Below are 21,315 nucleotides of genomic sequence, written 5' to 3'. Positions count from 1 at the left end.
TAGGAGATGAAGATGAATAATGGCGTAATATAACCATGGTAAGGAGTTTAGCTTTTTTTTCTGGGTATAGCAGTAACAATTAAAAGTTTACATTTTAAGAGCCCCCTGGCTACAACATGAAGAACGAGGTAGTCAGGGCTAACAGAGGAAGAAAACAGACCAGTGGCTACTGTGGTAGTCCAGAAGAGAGCAGATGTTAGTTAGCTTCAATGATCTGGCTTACATAGCAGCCTGAGAGCAAGGACAGTGGGGTGATGAAGAGCATGGATTCTATAGTAAATGGTCATGGTTTGAATCTTGACTCTGCCATTTATTTAGCAGTATGACGTTGGGAATATCATCTAGAAGTTGAAATGAAATATTATTGTTAAAATATAATTTTCAGAAAGGTAAAATCATGATTTATAAATATAAAATGAGTTCGTGTCAAAATTTTTATTTAACTCATGATTTATGAAGGAACCAGTAAGATGTTAAAACTAGTTCTAATGTGAATTGGATTTAGAAAAGTTTGTATTTTCTGTCAGACCAAATCATTTGCATTGACATGAACAGAAAAATAATTTCCATAACTATGAACAAGAAACATCTACATCATCACCAGCTCTCTGCAAGGAAACTTTCATCTCTGTGGAGTTGCAAAATAGACTAGCCAAAGACTCACAATTCCCTAGAATTTGACAGTCCCTGAAAGTCTGCTAGTAATCTTGTTTGTCCATTTCACGTTTCTGACAGTACCCATATCCTAACAGTGTTATAACAAGTTAACATATAGAAATGCTTAAAACACATCGGTGAACATTAGCTATTATTGTTGTAGTTGTTGCTGTTATTAAATCAAGCTTGTAGTAGTGGAGATGGAGAGAAATAAATGAATTTCAGATATATTTTTGAGGGGGAATTAATAAAATTTTGGAGTCATTTGAAAGTGAGGAATCAGGCAAAATGAGGGGTCAAGAATAACCCCTAATTTTTCACTTGAGCAATTAGCTCCCTTGTTGAATCATTTGCTGTGATGGAGAAGGTTGAAAGAGGAATCAGATGCTAAGGAGGGGAACCAAGAGTTCCATTCTAGATACTTTAAGTTGGAGATAACTTTTAAATATCCGAGTGAACATATCAATCAGGAGAGGTGTCAATGTGTAATGGTTAAGAGCACAAAATCTTACTAGGTGTGTGGCTTATACCTCAGTTTCCTCATCTATATATTAAATAGAGATAATAATAATTCCTATCTCATCAGGTAATTGTTAGGATTTAACATTTATTTATAAAGCACTTAGAATTGAGGCTTGCACATAGGAAGCACCATATAATTTTTTGATAAGTAGATTAATTATATTAAATTAATGTTAATTCCTCTCAAAGAGTAAAATGGCTCCCTGTCCTTAATTAAAAAAAAAAAAAAGTTTCAGTATGAAGCTCAGACAAAAAGTCTAGACTGCAGAGTAAATACTTAGAAATTGCCTTACTTTGGTGATATTTGAAACCAAGAATCATTGATGAGCACATCAGAAGACAGCACCAAACAGAGCCTTTAAGCACTTAATATTTAGAGTTTGAGGAGAGAAGAATCTAACAAAGGAGGCTGAGAAGGAAGTGACCAGAAAAGAAAAACAAAAACCAGGAAAATTTGGTGTCATGGAAGTTGAGGAGAAAGTAATTCAACAAAAAAAGACACTATCAGGTGTGTTGGATGCTACTAGAAACAAGCTAATTGTGGACTGGATTTGTCAGGAAGAGCAGACGGTGTGGGGCCAATACTCTTAAACATTTATTATCAACTGTCTTCTGGCTTTTCTCTTATTGTTAACAAAGAACAACATCCTGATGGTCACGTGGGCCCCTCCTTTAGTAAGATCCCTTCTGATTTCTTGTCTGGAACCATATCAGAGGAACCTGGATCAGATCTACAAAATGAGTTTAACAGAGTATTCAAATGTACAGGGTCCTAGGCTTTGAAAGAGCCCAGTCATCTCTGGCTCACTGGAACTTGGAGAGAGCTGATCTCCCACAGCATTTCCTTCTGGTACAAAGTCTCTTTGAAAGGAAAATAAGCTCTTTAATGCAGTCAGCCTTTCTTCCCCCACTTCCAGCACTGAGCATTTCTGCAAGAAAGCCAATGAGGCATTCATCACAAGACCAGCTGCCTCTCCAAGAACCCAAAAGGGCATCATTATCATGAGAAAATGAAGTCAACTACTTGGAAAAGGCTACTAAATATTGCTCTCCCAGGACTGCCTTAGAATGTTATGGAAATGGGCCCTTCCTTCACATCATTGGTTAGCAGCACTAGACAGGGCAGTCACTGGTTTTTTTTTGTTTTTTGTTTTTTCAAATAATTGTATTCGTGACTGCACCAAAATTGTCATTTATTTTGTCCTCTTAATTTCTAGAACCATTCTATTCTTGTTTATACTACTGGGCACCTTACAGGGCTGAAGACCCTCAAAACTCAGGTATGATTCTTAAGGATGTGAGGAAACTATGAAAACAGTGGTGCTATTAGATGTTTTGTAGAGTAGTGTCCTGGACACCTTTGCAAAATTTTGCTCGGAGACTTCAATATGCGTTTCATAACCAGCATGAATTGTTTGCAGTTCCAGAGAGTTGTAAGCTAACAGCAGCAGTTGAGAAATATTTTCATAATTCCACATGCAGATCAAGTATCCTTAACTAAAGAGCTTTCACAATGTTAGATTCTCATTTATCTGGAATGATTTAGGTGTGGTTCTAAATGAATGTTGAGACATATTTTGGATAAGTGTTCTCTCAAAACTTTAATGCTTTAGCCATATTTTTAAATAATCATTTTAAGTTTATCTTAGTATGATGGGTTTTATAAGTAATTCTAAAACTCCTAAAGTTATTCAATTAAAGTTGTCTGCCCTTTGTAGCATTCCAAAGGTGTTTCTGTTTGTTTACTAGTTTGGAGGTTTTTTAAAAAATCTTTCTTTTTAATTTCATTGAGAGACATTGAATAAATAACGAAGTAGATGAAAGAATGTGTTTCCTTTTCCCTTTCCAAGTTCCTTTCCCACCCAACAGCAATTATTTTTTTCTCATAGATCCAAATGCCTCTTCGGTCCAAATGCCCAGCTAGGTTTAGGTAACTGCACCTTTTCCTAAAGATTTTACTGTCTCAAAGATGGTCCAGAATCAGGAGAAGAACCAAGTCTTCAAAACTAAAGAAAAAAGAATAGAGAAAGACTGAGTTAAAAATAAGATGAGGTAATATGAAATACCATTTTTACCAATGACATATAATGATTTTTTTTTGTCCCCAAGTGACATATTTATGTAAAAGACTTTCTGGTTAATTTGGTACAGAATTACTTATATAGTATTTTGTTTTTCCAATATATTCTTCTGCATCCCTCTCTGGCCACTGGTTAAATGAGAAGATTTTAGAAAGGGAATAATTATGATTCTCATGAGAATATAAAATAAACATCTGTCAAAGATTGTATTTACCTCATTAATTAATGAAGAAACCAGGAATATGTTACAACCAATTAAAATGAAATTTAAAAGAACCAAACATGTTCAGGCAAATAAGAATGCTGAAATGAATTTACAAATAGAAGCAAAATGGGTCTGTCCACAGGACAACCAATTGCATTCCACTAGGCACAATTAATCCTCATTTCTATGGGCAAGAATCATTTTCATGATCAATTTTCTGCAATTTATAGAGTTTTAAAATAACTCACAGTCAATGAAAGATTTTAAAATTTTATAATAACTAAGAAAGATGCACTGAACAGAATACCCAGTAATCTTTGGGGTCCATTTTAAAAGTATTTGTAATTTTTTTCTACACTATTCAGTTCATTCCCTCCTCTCCCCTCACCCTAAAATAACCAAAAGAAAGAGGAGAAAGAAATCTACAACCTCTATCAACTTATAACTCAAATGTTATATGATTGAAAACTAAACTAAGATTAAGTATTTCTAATGTGATTTCCTGCAAGTGTCAGTTTGCATTTTGAAACTAGAGAATGAGATGAGGCTCATGACAGCATCAAAATAACATAGATGTAGAGCTACTATATTGTGCTACTCTTATTTTGAATAATCCCAGTGATTTTTTTTAAACAAGCACACGTATGAAAGAAAAGAGGAAAGAAAAGGAGAAAAGGAAAAAAAATAATCAGACCATGTGTATATAAAACTAGAGCTAAGTCTGGCTAATACCTGTAATAACATGAGACTAACCAAGTGAATTGTTTCTCTTTAGCATCATATTAATAAAGTGATAGTTTTTATTATTTCAGTCCATGTTTCTGACTCCATAATAGCCACTGATAAACTAAACCACTTTGGGATTTTACAAATGAATTTAATTATCACTCTTTTCTATTTCGTAATAGGGACTGTAGTAATACCTCTAATTAAAGGATAAGTATTTAGGTAGTGAAATGAAAAATGAAGCTTGCAAGCAGAAGACCAGACAGAAACATAAATTATTTATTTGCCAAGATTCTGTTCATTTGTTTGTTTCATCCCAAAGGTGGGAAAACTAAATGCAGAAATCATAGCAATCATTTCTGAAGCTCAAGCCCACCTTTTAAAGAACTCACTTATCCAAGCCATTCTTCATTCATCTGGCAATAGTGCTCACCAAAAGAATGTTTAAATTACCCAAATTAAACTTCAAAAATACACTGTATGTTTGTACATCAAAACGATTAACATACTGATTTTTAAAAAACATAATGACTCCATTTTAAAGGTCCCACTTTAAAGGTTCTAACTCAGAAAGAACTACTCAAGATGAGTCTTCTAAGCATTGCAGTTAAACCTCATAGCTCGTTTGACTGCCCTCTCACTGACCTTGCTTCCTCCCACTTGTGGCCAGAAAGCTCAAATAGTAAATACAGAGTTGAGAGATCTAGGGATGTGGGGGAAGGTTTCACATGAAAAACAGTTATTCATTTGGCCATTTGCACTATTAGATATTTTTCTTTTGAAATACAATCTCCTGGCTTCAGTGAGAGAGAATATTATATCATCCAGTGTATGCACTAGAAAAATTAAGATGACTGCCAAAAGACAGCACCACTTAAAGACCAAATTGTTCTTAATTGGTGTGAACTTGGTGAAGACCTGAGGATAGTGGGTTGGGAGATAAGCCAGTAAAGCTATTTGACACTTGATAAGGTTCTCACTTGGGAGACATAAAGTAGATTAACCCTAAGTATCCAGATAGTCAAAAATACACACACACACCCACACACACATATTTCTTTACTCTTTTCATTTAGATGCTGCTTGAAAATAAACAAGTCTCAACCATTGCAGTGAATTCATGGGGCTTTGGTAGCACCCCCTTTCCACTTCGTGTGCTTTTGGTGTATCTTCCCAGTCCTGGAGAGAGAACAAATGCAAAGTGATTCATGTTATAGGCAAGGAGAGCTGAGAGTTTCATTTGTGCATCCTTTATATTTTAGATTTCATCTGGGACTCACTTTTTATCTAGAAAATATAACATAAACAAATCGATTTAGCTACTTATCATTCTTATAAGTTTATATATGTGGAAAAGATGGAAACAGAGGTTATTTCAACAACAAAGATCCACAAACATGGCTCACAAAGACTAAAATCTTCCCTATCTGGCCCTTTACCGAAAAAGCTATTTGATCCTTGGTCTCTTGTAATAGTCACTGAAGAGGGCTATTATAGCTGACATAACAATAATCTTTACTGTGTAGGAAAAGCTAATAGGGTGCCGTTCTTTTTGAGATCTTGTCACCTTTTTTCTTTGAAAACAAAATTCAGGACCATGTTATTAAACAAGCATTATTCATCACTGTTGTCAAAGTGGGCAGACTTATCATTTGCTTTTGGTTTTCTCTTATATATAAAATAGTTTGGTATGTATTTTCCTTGCTGTCCACACCTGGGCTGTAAAAGTCAGTGCTGGTGTATTTGTTATGATTCTTGTTCCACCCAGGCAGATAGATGTGAATGTGTAATAAGAGGGTTAAAATTATTTTGATTGCAGGTTTCAGTTTTATATTCCCAAAAGACTGCTACAGGTAGCATTATTTAAAGAGAGAAGGACATTTTAATCTTTTAGGGTACTGTTTTCCCCACCACATTCTCTAGGCGCCAGGAGATGGAGTCAGGAATTCAAAATGAAAGAGGGAGGTGGCCCTGTGATGAGAATCTCTTGGGAATAATTCTGGGTGATGCTTTCTCCCTCATCTACCTTCTTGACAAGGTTGTATGTGACCTTCGTTCTCTGCTAGGGAATGGCTGTTCTTAAAGGGACTCCCTTTCTTAAAGACCCTTCTTAAAGGGACTCCCTCCATGCCTCAGACACTGTAGGTCTGAGTCTCAGGGCCAGTCCCCCTGCTCCGCACACAGCCCAGGCCACATCTTTGTTGTGCTTCTTCCAATTTGAAAACTTGGATTGGTTTCCTGTTAGAATTTCAGTTTCCCTAAACTAGAGAGGAACTATTTTCACTTGCTGGGATTTAATGCTCTAACCTTCTTATCACCTCTTTCCTTTTCTGCCAAAGTCAAGGTTAAAGAGCCAGGTTTGCATGCCTCCTCAGCATGACTCCCTGTGCAAAAGCAGTAGGATCATGGAAAAATAATTTTTTTTTAATTCCAAAGTCTTTTCTCCAGATTATTATACTAACTTTGTGAAAATGTTAGTGGTTCCCTCTGGGCTTTTTTCCCTAGGCACTTCTCAAGGTCATCGCAGATATGGCCAATGTTGATTAGTGGGAGGAAAAAAGCCTTTTTTGGAATTTGGATATTGTCCTGCATTCTAGAGAAACTCAGAGAAAAACCAGGTTTTCACTAATGTGGCTTCTCTCGGTGGGGAGAGACTGGAGGCTGCTGAACACACTTGTATGAATACAGAACCCGTCGTTCACTGTGACATGCCTGTGGATTTAAATTTGTAGCACAGCTTTTCTCTAGGATATAAAAAGAATTGCAGTCCAGACTAATTCAAAGAATGTGTGAGGAACAAGGCTTTACTCCATTCTTGGAAACTTACAAAAAAATAAAACAACAACCAAAAAAGCCAAACTCTTTCTCTTTCTGTATATAAATAAATCTTGGGAAGCACATTGAGCAAAAAAGCAAAGAAAGTTACAGAATCTGAAATCCAGACTTAAAAAAAAAAAAAAACTTCCTTAAATATCTCTAAGGGCTTATTTTGTTAGAGTTTTTAGTATCAGTATTAGTCTGCTGTAAGAATAGCCAGCATCTTGCAGGAAGCACAAGTCCTGGGATTTAGATTGAGAGAGAAGAAACTAATTCCCTGCTCTGAAGAGCTACCACTGTGGGTGCAAAGCAGGGAGAAAGCAGGTGGTCTGTGGCTGGAATGTCTTCCAGCTGGGAGTTCATATGACACTCACGAAGAAACCAATCCAGAAACAGTGGCAAATGAGCTCATGAACTGCACCGAAGAGCCCAGCACAGGGCAGGGTAGTGGAGCCCCGAGCACATCCTGGGACGGTACTGGGCCATGGCGGCAGGTGGGATGTGGCCCCTCCCAGTACCCACGGTCTCCTGCTTGGGGCTGCTCATCCTGTCCTCTTGTTTGCTTGCGAACTGCAGGTTCATCCCAGAGGCCTGGTCGGCCTGCACGGTCACCTGTGGTGTGGGGACCCAGGTGCGAATAGTCAGGTGCCAGGTGCTCCTGTCTTTCTCTCAGTCCGTGGCCGACCTGCCAGTTGACGAATGTGAAGGGCCCAAGCCGGCATCCCAGCGCCCCTGCTACGCAGGACCATGCAACGGGGAGGTTCCTGAGTTTAACGCGGAAGAGACAGATGACGTTTTTGGTGGCCTGCAGGATTTTGACCAGCTCTACGACTGGGAGTATGAGGGCTTCACCAAGTGCTCCGAGTCGTGTGGAGGAGGTAAGAAGCGGGATCTGGCTCAGATCCTTCCCATCATCTGGTCCTTTTTCTGTAACTTCTCTCTCTGCATGCAACTGTGTCACATGATTGCCTCTAGTCCAAGAATGATTGGGGAGGTGAGGGGGGGAGGCTTTAAATGTAAAGCAAGTGAATGAAACACAGATGTATTTCTCTTTGGGCTTGAGCAGCTTTTGGACTGTCAGCTATGAGCAGCCAACACAAGTAAGGCTTTTACTTTTAGTTGTCATTCTGATATTTTGCGCTATATCTTAGCATATCTGACCGAGAAACAAAATTGACACTGACCTGGCAATGCTCTCAACATTCAATTTTATATATCTATGCCCTTGCCTCAGTACATGTGGAATGAACCAAGACCCAAGATGACAAAACAGTCTGCTGTTCCCAAGAACAGGGTACAGCCCATCTGATTTACTCAGCTGATTCACAAAGTAATATCTGTTGACAAAGGGAAAGGGTATATAAGGGCAACCAACACTGTGGTCACCTAGAAAGGGAAAGGAGTTTAAAGATTAAAGCCTGACCCCATTGCCATTTTATAGATGAGAAAACTGAGATACAGAGAAGCTGAGTGACTTTTTTCAAAATCACACAGCTAATGAGTGACATTTGGGACTAGGCCTGCTGTTTATTTTTCTGTCTAGGGTCTTTCCATCATACTTCACTTCTTTAAGCACTTAGAGGGTTCCTGAAGCTTTCTCATTGAATAAATAAAAATGAACATATTAAATAATGTTCAGTGTTTTGACATATGTTGACCTGGTTCTCTTAGGTCCAGTTCATAGCGATAACAGGTTCAGTGATTTTCCTATTTCAGGTGTTAGTACTGGAACTGTAGTGGGAGAAGAAGGCATTTAAATCAACAATTCTTTAAGATTACAATCTTTTGTACCCCTGTAGAAAATACATTAGATGCATATTGCCACTGTCTCCCATGTCTGCTCCCAAGAGAGATTTTGATAGGTGAGGAAACACTGGCTGATTTCCCATCAAATCCCTCTCACTGGCTATCAGTAACCCATGTTGTCACATTAAGGATCTGCATTTCCAGCAAAGTTTCTTAAGTGCTATAAAAATATCTACATTAAAATTATTTCCCCAAACTGCTTTCTACACCGTGACATTCTGGAAACTCCTTTATAAAAGCATCTTTTGTCATTACTGGGAATGTCAGAATACATCTGCCCAAATTGTCCATGTGTTGTTGAAAAGAAATGGATAGTGGAACAAATGAGAGCAGAGAAATCAGTCTTCTCCATCAGGTTGCTTCATAAGCATTCAACAGCCTTGACCTTGAGGTTCTCGTTTGTTTCTAAGTCTTCCAATTTCAAACCATGGAGTTCTTAAGTGTTTTCGTGGAGAGCCTATTATTTTAAAACCTAAAATTTTCCATCTGATTCTGGAAGACAGTTTCTTGGAACTCCACTGATCCATGTTCCTGTGGTTCCCTCCACTCACAATGATGTCTTTTCTTCCATGCTTAATGAGGGAGAAGTGTTAAATAAGCTTTGGTGACCTCTGAGCGCAGGCAGGAGCTGAGAGGTCAGGTGGAAAGGACACAGCCAGTGGCTACAGTTGCTTCTTTCCAACATAACGAATGACTCAAGAGTTCAGGTATTGTGTGTGGATCCCCAATTTCCATGATCACCTGAACTGAACAATCATGATCTTTAGTCTAAGATGAATGTGCTTTGAAAAAAATTATTTATGATCTCCCAGTTATGATTCTCAGTTATGAGTCAAGCCTGGAACTTTATGAGCAGATGGGGAAAAAAAACAATGTAGTAATGGAATATATAAATGACCAGATACCTTTATTGTTAAGATTCTAACCATTCTGATCATCAACCAGGAGTATAAAATTCAAAGTGTAGAGAGTATGTGGAATGTTTTTTATTTAAAATGTTTTCAGAAGATATTGATTTGGAAATAATATTTGTATGTTTCTTGTACAATTGATCTCCGCTTGCAGGAACTGAGCATCTTTGTATAACAAAGTGTACGTCACATATCCAAGGCAGGGTAAAGTTACTGAAATGTCTTAGATCTTTAACTGTCAACAACTGTGCACACTTACCTACAGTTGTGTCACTGTGCCAAGGTAATATATCTATGCCTAAAATGTTAAAAGTTGAAAATTCCAAAGTGGTGAAAATATGCTTGGGTCATATGGTCCATATCATGCCCAGACACATGAAAACATTATTTCAGTATACAGGACATGTATATTTTGAAGTCATTGTTTGGCAGTAACTTTTTATGATATTACAAACTTTGATCTTTCACCAAAATATAAACCACAGGGTTGAAGATATTTTTAATCATTCCTGCTGAAGCCAATCAAAAATGTGCAGGATTAACAGATAGATTTTAAATCAATTTTGAGTTATAAAACCGGTCAAGCTAATTTTATTGTTTTTGTAATCTCAGGAGATGAAATTGGATAGACACAGAAGTAACCTTTCACCTAGCAGAGGTAGCAACCAGAAGGAACTAGTTAGTAATTTAGGCTGTAGTTGGTGGCTGCGTTTCCCTGAGCTGTCATCAAATATCATGTAACGATTATGCTATTCTGGGAGATATAAACACTGAAAATCCCATTTTCTGGAAGATGGAAAGTGAGCCTGATCTGTTCAGACCTGTGTCCTGTGTCCCACTATCAACTGGTTATATTTTAACTTCCCATATGTGAACAGATAGGTGTGGTCAAGGAGAGCGGACTGGAACCTGAACGGCTTTATTATGTTGACATCCTAGATGGTAAAAATCAATGTTAAAATCTAGCTGAGGGAAAACTTGAAATTGACTTCAAGCATAAAAGGTGAACTCCCGTACCTCTTGCTCCCTTTCCTTGTGAGTCCTTTTGCTTCTGTCAAGAAAGGAAAACTCAGAATCGGAAAGGATGGTACTTACACGTGTTCTGTGTTGGTTTAAAATGTCCTTCTCAGTGCACAAATTAGCCCATTTGGAAAGAGCACAAACTTGGTGAGCTAACTTCTCACATCCCAGCCGACTGCCCTGAGCCAAGTATACTGTGAACTCACAGGTGAAGTCTTCCCACGGCTGCCCTCTCCAACTTCCCACACCCCCATTCCCGGGCTGCTGCCTCACACCACGCTCCCTCCTTCAGGCCCCCATTCCCAGCACCCCTTGGCCCAAATTGCACACTGTGCTTTGCAATGCCCTGCCCTTTAGGCATCTCATTCGTTCATGCCACAAAAATTTCTTGTGTGTTGACCACAGGGCTGGTCCCAGTTCCTCCTTCATTACAACAGAGCTCTGCCCTTAGCCTCCCCTGCCCCAGGCCCCACCGAGGAATGCTGTGACAACAGACCCTGAACGCAGTGTTGCGGAGGCCGAGGGCATTGTTCTAGAAAATGTTAGATTAGAAGGTAGTGACCCTAGAATGCATCTTAATCTCATCACTTAATAACCAACCTGAAGGTGACTTATCCTGAGCTAGGATTATTGGTTGGGATCATGTAAACGTGTTCTATGTGTATCAGATTACCGGTGTCCTTTTAGAAACTTTAGCCCTTGCAACTCCATTCTTAAAAGGACCTCAGTTGTATAAACAGGGATTTCACAGAGGGGATACAGGTTGCATCACTCATACACCCTCAAACATATGCCCCCCCCACCCCAAGTAAGCCCTTTCAAGTAAGGCAGGTGACAAAAGCCCTGTGGTCACTTCCTGCCTCAGGGACTGTCAACTCAAATTCGTAAGCTTTTTGATAGTTGACTAAAGCCAAAATATATTTTATTTTAGAGCAACATTTAGAATCTCTGGAATACTACCAGGTAAGCAAAGGAATTGAAACCTTAATTTCGAACAGAAGCGCAGCTCTAGATTCTGTATGGAATAGTTGGCCTCATGCAGTGTCCTGTCATCCTGACCTTAATGATGCCAGACTATTCCAGTGGGAAGTATAAATGGTGATGTCAACAATTTCTTGTGAAATGTTTTGCTATATCATCATATGAATTTCAAGTGGCTCATCCCAGCTGCAACCAGGAGAACACCCTGGAGTCAGCACTCCGGAATCTGATGGAATATCTTGAATGTCTAGCATAAATCTCAAATGCTCCACCCTGAACTGGCCGTGATATATTTAAATTAAAATTCGAAGCTCATAAAAGGCTTAGAAAAAAAGAAAACTGACATTCATGGCTACAGAGTAAATATTGTGATTGACTTTTTTTTTAAATGTTTGATTTATCAGACTTACCAGGAAAAAAGAAAGGTGATTTGGATTCTGGCTTTAAAATGTCACTTTTTAAATGGTGGTCTTGCTGAGTGACCTTTCTAAGTCAGTGTAACATCACCTCGGGAAGCATTCGCCTGTTGATTGGGGTGATAACTTCTTGGAGAAACATAAGGTAGATAGGAGGAGGGAAGTAACAGGCCTGGTAAGTGATAGGTCAGTTGTACTATATTTAAGTACCAACTGATGAAGCAATGCAGAAAATTTCAAAAAGAAAATGTATGTGTATTTATATCTAAAACGAATTATATGGCCTGTCACATACCCTGTTGTAACTATATACAAATATTTAACTACAGATAGATATCTTTAGATGTATGTATCTGTGTCTGTGTGTGTATATATATATATATGAGTATATATATATGAATGACTGAAAGCAAATTATCAAGAATGTCCTGTCTCCCTTCTTTAATCTGAATTCTGCTGAAATAATGCCAGACAAATGTCTAGGTTATTCCTGAAGATCTCCAGCTGATATAACAGCCTCTCAGTATTTTTAAATGTTAATGTTGTCAGTGATTAAAGCTCCAGTGCCAAAGCACAGCCACTGCAGCTTCACTGTATATCAACTCCACCACCTTAGCAAGTCTTTTCACCCTTCTAAGCCTCAGTTTCCTTATCTGTAAAAGGGGGATAAAAGTAGTGCTCGCCTCGTGGAATTGTTGAGAGGATTGAATGGGGCATGTCAAGCTCCCAGCCTTAATACTTGTTAATAATGTTCCTTCTGTGGATTTTTGCTATTGCTGTTATGACTGTGGGAAGCAGGATGAGATGTCTGGACATTACTGAGTTACACGTGCCCCTGCCCCATAAATGTCTCCATGAGTGATCCTACACCCCACCTTGGAAGACCCGCCAAGCGACCGTATGCCAGTCACTTCTCAAATTCCTGTTTTACTAGCTCTGCAGTCAAGGGCTTGTGGGTGACAGTGGGAACATTGTCTTCCATAGATGTCATCATTATGCATCTTGTTCTCTTTCTTTGTTCCAACTTCCCAAGCTGCCCTCCGTCACTAAAAAAGTGAACCCAAATCAAAATGAAACCCGCAAAGCCCTGGATGCAATGCCCCAGAAGCACAGCAATTTACAGAATGCTGGCTATTCAGACATGGCTCTGGGCCTGCCTTCCAAATACAGTCATCTCCTGTTGATTAAAATACAGTGTGTGAAGGTCTTGGGGTCATTATTTTGGTCACCCTGCTCTCCTTCTGCTTTAAATTATCCTGTTTCAGCATTGGCAGCTGCATAGCTGGGTGGCGTTTTTTTAAGCATTTCAGCAGTGCTGGTAGCAGCCTCCCTTCTTTAGGGGAGTTGCCTTTCTTAAGGGGCACAAACTTCTGGTGCTTTCTCCAGATGGAGTGATGCCTGACAAGATGGGCAGTCGTGGGCTTTCAACTGCCTGACACGCAGCAAGTCCTCCCAGTCACAGAGACCTCCCACCAGCTGCCCTGTCTACACTCGCTCACCCCCCACACGCCCACGCTGGCCTTGATGGTGTCATCTGTACACAGGTGTCCAGGAGGCTGTGGTGAGCTGCCTGAACAAACAGACGCGGGAGCCGGCGGATGAGAACCTGTGCGTGACCAGCCGGCGCCCCCCCCAGCTTCTGAAATCCTGCAGTTTGGATCCTTGCCCGGCAAGGTAAGGGGCACGCTGGCCGCCCTGCTGCCCGGGAGCATGTTCAGAACGGGGTCCGTCTGTCTGAGGGCAAGACCAGGACGCTTATTGTTACCCAGTGTTTTGAAAACCAATTAGCGTCAGTTCAAACTTCTAGTCAAATCCACTTAAATTTAATTGAAACCAGGGCTTTGGAATTCCAGCCCAGTGGTCATGCTCAGGGTCCAGAAGTTTCCATGCACTGAAGCAAGGCCCTGTGGCGTGGCTGGTGTGTACACGGGCGCCACTGCTGCTTTCTCCTGGAGGAAATGTGAACTGACTACAGACTTTATGGTCTCTGCCACCTTTCAGCCTGTGTCCCAAGCCCCCTCTCCCTAGTAATGGGTTGGCTTGTGGATCGCAGGAACTGAAGGATCTGGGTAGTGTAATTGATCCACCATGAAATCTGTACGCACACAGCATGCAGATTCATTACAGCGTGCTCTGGGGTGTGCGTGTGTCACTCCACATGCAGAAAATCAATTAGAGCATTTCATTGTTCAGCCCTGCCTAGGTCTCATTGTTATTCAACCTGGAGTCTTAGTGCATCAATTCAATCACTGCTTCGGTCCACGTAGTTGTATAGGGTCTTGAGACTTGCCTTCAGATACATATTGGGAGTTAAGTCTCTGAAGAAGCTAATCCATCTCATCTATGATTCTGGTTTCAAAGGGCAGACAATTTACAGAACCAAAGCCAGACTTGCAAGTCTGTTGATGGGCTGAAGAATGTTCCCAGATCACATCCTAGGTATGGAGGGGGTTGCTTTTTCTGAAGGGTATTTCTTCTGTTTCTGCAAAGTATCATGTAGGAAGTAGTATGTTGCCTACAAGAATTAATGATAGTTTTCTGGTCAAGCTAATACTGCTCGTCTTACTTCTCAGCCAACTAGATGCCTTTCTTTGGGACTTAGAGGATACAGGCTGCAGGCCTCCTCAGATCATCTTAGGGCACAGTCCCACAGTGACACTCTCCTGTTCGTCACTGGAGTCATTCTGTATATTGATCTGAAGGGTGGGCCTGGCTTCCCTCTTCCAGTGCAGAAGTGAAGAGGGCCACTAGTGGCATATTCTCCAAGGCAACCAGAAAATCAGTCAGCCACTGCTGAGAGCAACACCCCACCCATGAGAACAGTAGCCGTGAGACAGTCAAGGGCTGGGCCAAGAAAAACCTAGATCCAGTGCATAGAATCCTGAGAAACCTCTTTTTCTATCCCTGTGCACATCTGTGTCCTGAGCTCACTGTTTGTCAGTGAGTCTAAGACTTAGCTGCATGGGCAAGGGGTCCAAACCCGCTCTATTTACCTGCAGTCTCCTTAATAGGAAGAAGCAGAAGGCATACAGCAGAGACAGCCTGCAAGGACCTTGGCTAGCAGGTCGGAGGCCTGGCTTCTCATCCTAGCTCTGCCACCCACTAGCTGTGTGGCATTGGGCAGGATGTCTGCCCCTTCTGTTGCCACATCTGCAAAATGAACTAGCTATGCGAGAAGATCCGAGGTCACCACGTCCTGCTCTAGTAATCCCACAGCCCTCCATGGCCTTAGGCTGCTATTACTGCTGCTTTGTGCTGATAATTGATATCATTTCTGTTCTGCTTATTTACTGTCACTTTGAAAACAAGCATGAGGGTCTTTCTAACCACATTCCAGTGGTGTAATGACATCCAAATGCTGTGGCAAGGCCTGGGGGGTTGGGCTGTGGCAGGGAGTGGAGTCAGTACCTGGGACAAATTGAAAATCTTCTGGGATTTACAATCCCTAAACCCCGCCCTTCCTGGGGCAGCAGAAGGAATAGAACACAAGATGTTACTTCCCACCCTCCAGGTACTGATTATGGTTAAATTAGATAAGCTTAATTTACTCTACAGCCTTTTTATTGACTCCAAGACAAGGACTGTGGTTCGACTTAACATTATTGCCTTTGCTTCAGATCAACTCAGTGCTTTAATTTCCACCAGCAAACCGTCAGACTGACAGGCAGGACCTCTTACTGGACACAGCCAGGGTTTTCTTGGGCCAACTGTACACAGCTGAGCATTTGTAGAATGATGCTAATTAAAACAACAAAGGGGTCCAAAGTGGCCTGATATGACTCGCTCTCTTCATCTCCCATCCAAGAGCCAAAGCAGAATTTCATCTTAAGAATGAGAAATGTATAGAGCTGCATCTCCTGTGGAATATTTCAGTCTGACATCAAGGGAAATTCTCTCCTGTGGAATGCTGATGTCAGATGTGTATGAGAGAGAAAATGTATTTAGGAGGGGCGTGGCAGTGTGTTGTTTCCCCAAGCACCTTCTATTCAATTGGGGCTAATTTAAATCTTTAATGCACAATTCTTATTGTGCGTGGATCAGTGTGCCCTGCACGTTTTGGTGTATTCCCTGATGGACTCAAAGTTTCTATAAACTGTCTTTTAGTTTCTTGGCTTGTGCTGATGTCCATGTGTTCGAGAAAAAAGAACAAACCATAGCATTTTCTGTGGGATATACAGAGGTGATGTTCTGAGTCTCGGTCAATGGGCTTGTGTCTCTAAGAGGTGGCATTGGTTAAGAGAAGTAGCTTTTCCAGGAAGTTATTTGTCTTACTGAACACCAAAGGAAGCTGCTTTTCTTCTTGTATGTGATTAGAGTTATCAGGTCACACTGAGAATACCAAAGGCCCTAGAAGGAATGTCCTATCTGGGCTGTCTTTCTGAGATGAAACTCGCCTTCTGACTTCCTCTGTGTGATTGGCAGAGCTGGTATCAGAAGCACATGTCCAACTTTCAGCAGCTTTAGGCAGATATATTCTCATGCCTGGCTATCCACAGCAGGAAGGCCGTGTTCTCAAGCAGGAAGTATCCTGATTGTACCAATTTGTGTGTGTGTACATGTGTGTGTATGGACTGCCTGCATTTTTTAGGACACTTAAAAAATAGTAGCTGTCTGTTGGAGAGGACTAGATTTTTTTAATGCAGGTTTAATTTTTTTTATTAAAGTATAGTCAATTTACAATGTTATGTTACTTTCAAGTATATAGTAAAATTATTCAGTTATATATATACATGTATACACATATACACACACACATATTCTTTTTCAGATTCTTTTCTATTATAGGTTATTACAAGATTTGAGTGTAGTTTCCTGTGCTGTATGGTAGGTCCTTGCTGTTTATCTGTTTTAAATATAGGAGTGTGTGTCTCTATGTTCTATATAGTAGTGTGTATATGTTAATCCCAAACTCCCAATTTATCCCCCCACGTTTGGTACTCATAAGTTTTTCTTCTATGTCTGTGAGGCTATTTCTGTTTTGTAAATAAGTTCATTTGTATCATTCTTTACGATTCCACACATAGTTGATATCACATGATATTTGTCTTTGGCTGCCTTACTTCACTTAGTGTGATAGTCTCTTGGTTCATCCATTTTGCTATAAATAGCATCATTTCATTCTTTTTTTATGGCTGAGTAATATTCCACTGTATATATGTATTACATCTTCTTTATCCATTCATCTGTCAGTGGACATTTAGGTTATTTCCATGTCTTGGCTATCATAAATAGTTCTGCTATGAACATTGGGGTGCATCTATCTTTTTGAATTAGATACATGCCCAAGAGTGGGATTGTTGGATCATATGGTAACTCTATTTTTAGTTTTTTAAGGAACCTCCGTTCTGTTCTCCATAGTGACTGCACCAATTTACATTCCCAACAACAGTGTAGGAGGGTTCCCTTTTCTCCACACCCTCTCCAGTATTTATTATTTGTAGACTTTTTAACGATGGCCATTCTGACCAGTGTGAGGTGGTACCTCACTGTAGTTTTGGTTTGCATTTTATAATTAGCAATAATGAGCATCTTTTTGTGTGCCTGTTGGCTCTCCGTATGGAAGGGGGCTATATTTTAAAGTCCTTGCTATCAGCTTCGTGTCTTAATCCTCCTCTCTATCCACCTAACACCTCGCATAATGTCTGACATGTAGTAGGTGCTTATTAAGTGCTTATTGAACAAATGTGTATAAGGACTAGGGCCGGTTTGTTTCTGTAGTGATGCTTAGACTCTAATAATAGCTGGGGAGACCCCCGTGCACGCTCTCCCCACCATCCTCCTTATCCTGTCTCTCCCGCCCACCAGATGAGGCTGAAAATGTTATTATTAGGGTTTCTTCTTTATGTTTAAGGCTTTACATACCAATTTAAAACATAAATAGCCTTAGGATAAATAACCCTTTATGTTAGCAGCCATGTATGGCAAAGTATCCTCAGAGTAAGAATATGAAGACAAGCTTTTATCAGAGGGGAGAGTGGACACGATGGAGGTTGAGTGAATGGTTAGCATTACCCAGGGCAGGATACGATTGTTGGGAGAGTTGGAAGGTAGTACAGTGAGGACAGGTATTAATCCCTTAACAACCTGGTCTACAATTGGCCAGAAGAAATCAGGACCATTTTTACTTGTGAGCTGACAATTGTGAGAATTTTGCATCTAAGTTGATAGCAAAGAAGGTATCAGTACAAGGAAGAAAAATTATTTTAGGTGCCTTTACCACCCACTGAGTAGTTTGTGTCTAGAAGCCCACCTGTCCTGGTGGACCCACGTAAGGGAGAAATATCCAAAAAGGAGCTAAGATCAGTCATTAGGAAAGGGGTCAGCTTCCTGTTCCTAATTTAAAAACTGAGTATTAGAGTTACTCAAGTAATACAGGAATATTCTCTCTGACACTCAAGCACAGCAGAAGTAATCAAGAAAAAAGGCACGTGCTCCCCTTTCACCACCACGCTGTACAGCTCCACACCCTTCCTCTCCTCAGAGATAATCACTGTTAATGGTTTGGTACTTTTCCAGACCTTTTTCTATGCATTCGTATACATACCTGAACATACGCAAATATATAAAATTTTCTTCCCTTTGTAAATGAGATCTTATTCTATATATTTTATATACATATATATTGATATATTGTTTGGCAACTTGATTTTTCCCTTAATAACATGCACTAAATATCTTCCCCATCCCCGAGACTACCAAAATAAAAACCCACAGGTAGATTAAAACCTGTGTTCAAATCTTGCTCTGTCACATTTAGCTATATGACCTTCAAGAGGTCATACACCTTTTGGGAGCCTCAGATTCTTCATCTCTAAAATAGGGTCATAGTAGGCACTCAGAAAAATTAATTCTCTTCTCCTTCCCTTTCATTTTTGGTGAGGAATATTTTTAGTTTGTATTCCGGACTTAACTCAAATTTGGTTCAATTTTCTCTCTTATTCAACTACATCTTAATAATTAAGCTTTATTGCCCATCTCCCTGGTTTATAATAGCTATGACATGAGCAGCCAAGGAAAGCCAGAAAGCACTCCCTTAAAAGCAAAAAACAAGGAGTCTGACTGTTATTAATTATAAGCATTTGATAGCTCAGCCAGCGTGTGTTGAAAAGATTTGGTAAATGTACGTGGAGGAGGGGAAAGAAGTACGCGATGAAAGCCAGATGGCTGAAAATGAAGGAAATTCCAGGCAATTTCTGCAGCTTTGTTCTAACATACTTTTTAAACTAAACTTTTATTTCTCTGCAACAGAGAACAGCTGAGTGGTGCAGAATAGATAAACAGTGAAGGGGGGAAAAAGCTCATAATTCCAGGAACAATACTTGGTTTCTGTCCCCCACCCCAATCCCATTCCCTTTTCTCAGACCTAGGGTGGTTCCTAGGACCAGCAAGAACTGTAAAAGAAGTTTCCGGATCCCTATTTGAAACAAGAAAGTTAAGGAAAAACATCTTAAAGGTCACAGAGTCTCTCCTCTTTAAAGGCCAACTGCAGAATGCCTATTTTATTGTACCGTAACAAAATCCATGCAGACTAGCAGCAATTTTCTAATTTTATATTCTAATTTTCTTTTATATTAGCCTAAAACGGCTACAGCAGAAGGTGTTGCCTTTTTACACAACCAGGTTTAATTTACTTGGTGGAGCTTTCAAAGCTTTACAGGCGCCGTCCCCTTTGACAACTTGTTTTAAGGATTGCTGTTTCAACACGCTCTCTAAATACTGGTTTATCTTCTGTTGTGTTCCCAAAGTTTCCATATGCTACCTTTTGGCTCTGTCCATACTAACTTTTAAGTGCTTAAAGCGAAAGCACACCAAAGCTCACTGGCGTCCACAGAAATTGAGTCCAGATTTGGAGGCCATGTTCAGGCACCTTTAGAGAGCTAATAGTATTACTATTGTCCTCCTCTTTGGTAAATTCAGATGCATAATTATACTGTCTCTTTTCTTCCGCTGATGGACAAGTTACAACAGAAGAACCTGCCAAGACCTGTTTCTTAACAACTGGGCTTGATGGGCTCAGGGGCAGCCTCTGCTTTTTCTCTACCCGGGGATGTGTTGGCCTAGTGATCTGAATTGTCCCCAGCAGCATTTTTTGACATCAACAAGGGTAAACATCACATGTATGTGTACCTTGGGGCTTAAATCTTCATTTCTCCTAATGAGAGTCCTCTCCGTGGTTAATATCACCTGTTACATCAACCTCAGACCTCTGTGAAATGAAATTTGCTGGTATTAGAAGTTACTTTACAAATATAGATTTAGTGGTTGCATGAATCTGGGGTAAAAATCAAGGGATTGGATCTACCTTCTCATCATGTCACCTGAAAGCACAAATGACTCATTCTGTAAAGACAGAAGCATCAGCTTTAGGAAAATCCATTCAGTTAAGTCCGGAGAGGGAAGCTTTCCTGGTTTCTTAACATTGATGTGGTTAAGGCTTTTAGGCCACATTATTCTGCCTGGACTCTAGCAACATCCTTATACAAACCATTGACTGAAATTAACCTTCTGCACACGCACGCACACACACACACACACACACACACACGGCAGAAAGTGTTTTATATCTTAATTCAGTAAAACATAAAAATGCACTGGCCATCTTCATGCACAGCAGTCTGCTTGTATTTGGTCCTCAGAAATGACAAGAACATAAAACCTGTTCTAACAGAGTTAGAACCAGTTGTTGGAGGAAGATTTCAAAACAGTAACTGCTGTGAGTGAGGCAAGTACAGGGTTCTGTGGGAGCATGAGACTGAGGGGAAGGCTTCCTGGAGGAGGCGATGCCTGTGCTGAATCACAGCGCATAAGCAGGAGTTACCCAGGTGAAGAAGAGAGAGAAGAGATGTTACAGGCAGGAAGAAAAGCATGGACACAAAGGAAAGGACAAGAAGTGGAAGCTAGTGTTAGAGGGTGGGCAGGGACCAGCTGCAGGATAGCCCAATACACTAAGTTAAGTTGTTTGGACTTTATGTCCTATAGGCAATGGAGAGCCACTAAGGGGAGTTAAACAGGGGAGTAGAACAGACAGATTTGCTTGGAGAAAGATGACTCTGGCTGCTCATCCAATGGAGCTAAAGTAGTAACAGTGGCTAGCTATTATTTTCTTATAGGCATCTGTGCTTTTTCTCATGCAAAGTCACAAATAGTGTGCTCTCTGTAATCTACACCATTCT

The 21,315-nt window shown here is 40.2% G+C and overlaps 1 protein-coding gene across 9 annotated transcripts in view; it reads left to right on the top strand.

Annotated features, from left to right (window-relative positions):
- ADAMTSL1 (ADAMTS like 1) overlaps positions 1 to 21,315 on the top strand; it is a 953,154-nt gene that overhangs the window by 754,472 nt on the left and 177,367 nt on the right. For all 9 annotated transcript variants that reach the window (XR_009051238.1, XR_009051237.1, XM_057720944.1 and 6 more), the window contains 2 exons: positions 7,585 to 7,886; positions 13,687 to 13,816. Coding sequence is in view for 7 of the 9 variants with exons in the window: in XM_057720944.1 (XP_057576927.1) it covers positions 7,585 to 7,886; positions 13,687 to 13,816 (432 nt within the window). In the remaining 2 variants the exon portion in view is untranslated. The remainder of the gene's footprint in view (positions 1 to 7,584; positions 7,887 to 13,686; positions 13,817 to 21,315) is intronic.

This window comes from Hippopotamus amphibius, chromosome 2, assembly GCF_030028045.1.
Source record: "Hippopotamus amphibius kiboko isolate mHipAmp2 chromosome 2, mHipAmp2.hap2, whole genome shotgun sequence".
Lineage (NCBI taxonomy): Eukaryota > Metazoa > Chordata > Mammalia > Artiodactyla > Hippopotamidae > Hippopotamus > Hippopotamus amphibius.
Note: the sequence above shows the minus strand (reverse complement) of the source record. Positions and strands in the feature narration are given on the sequence as shown.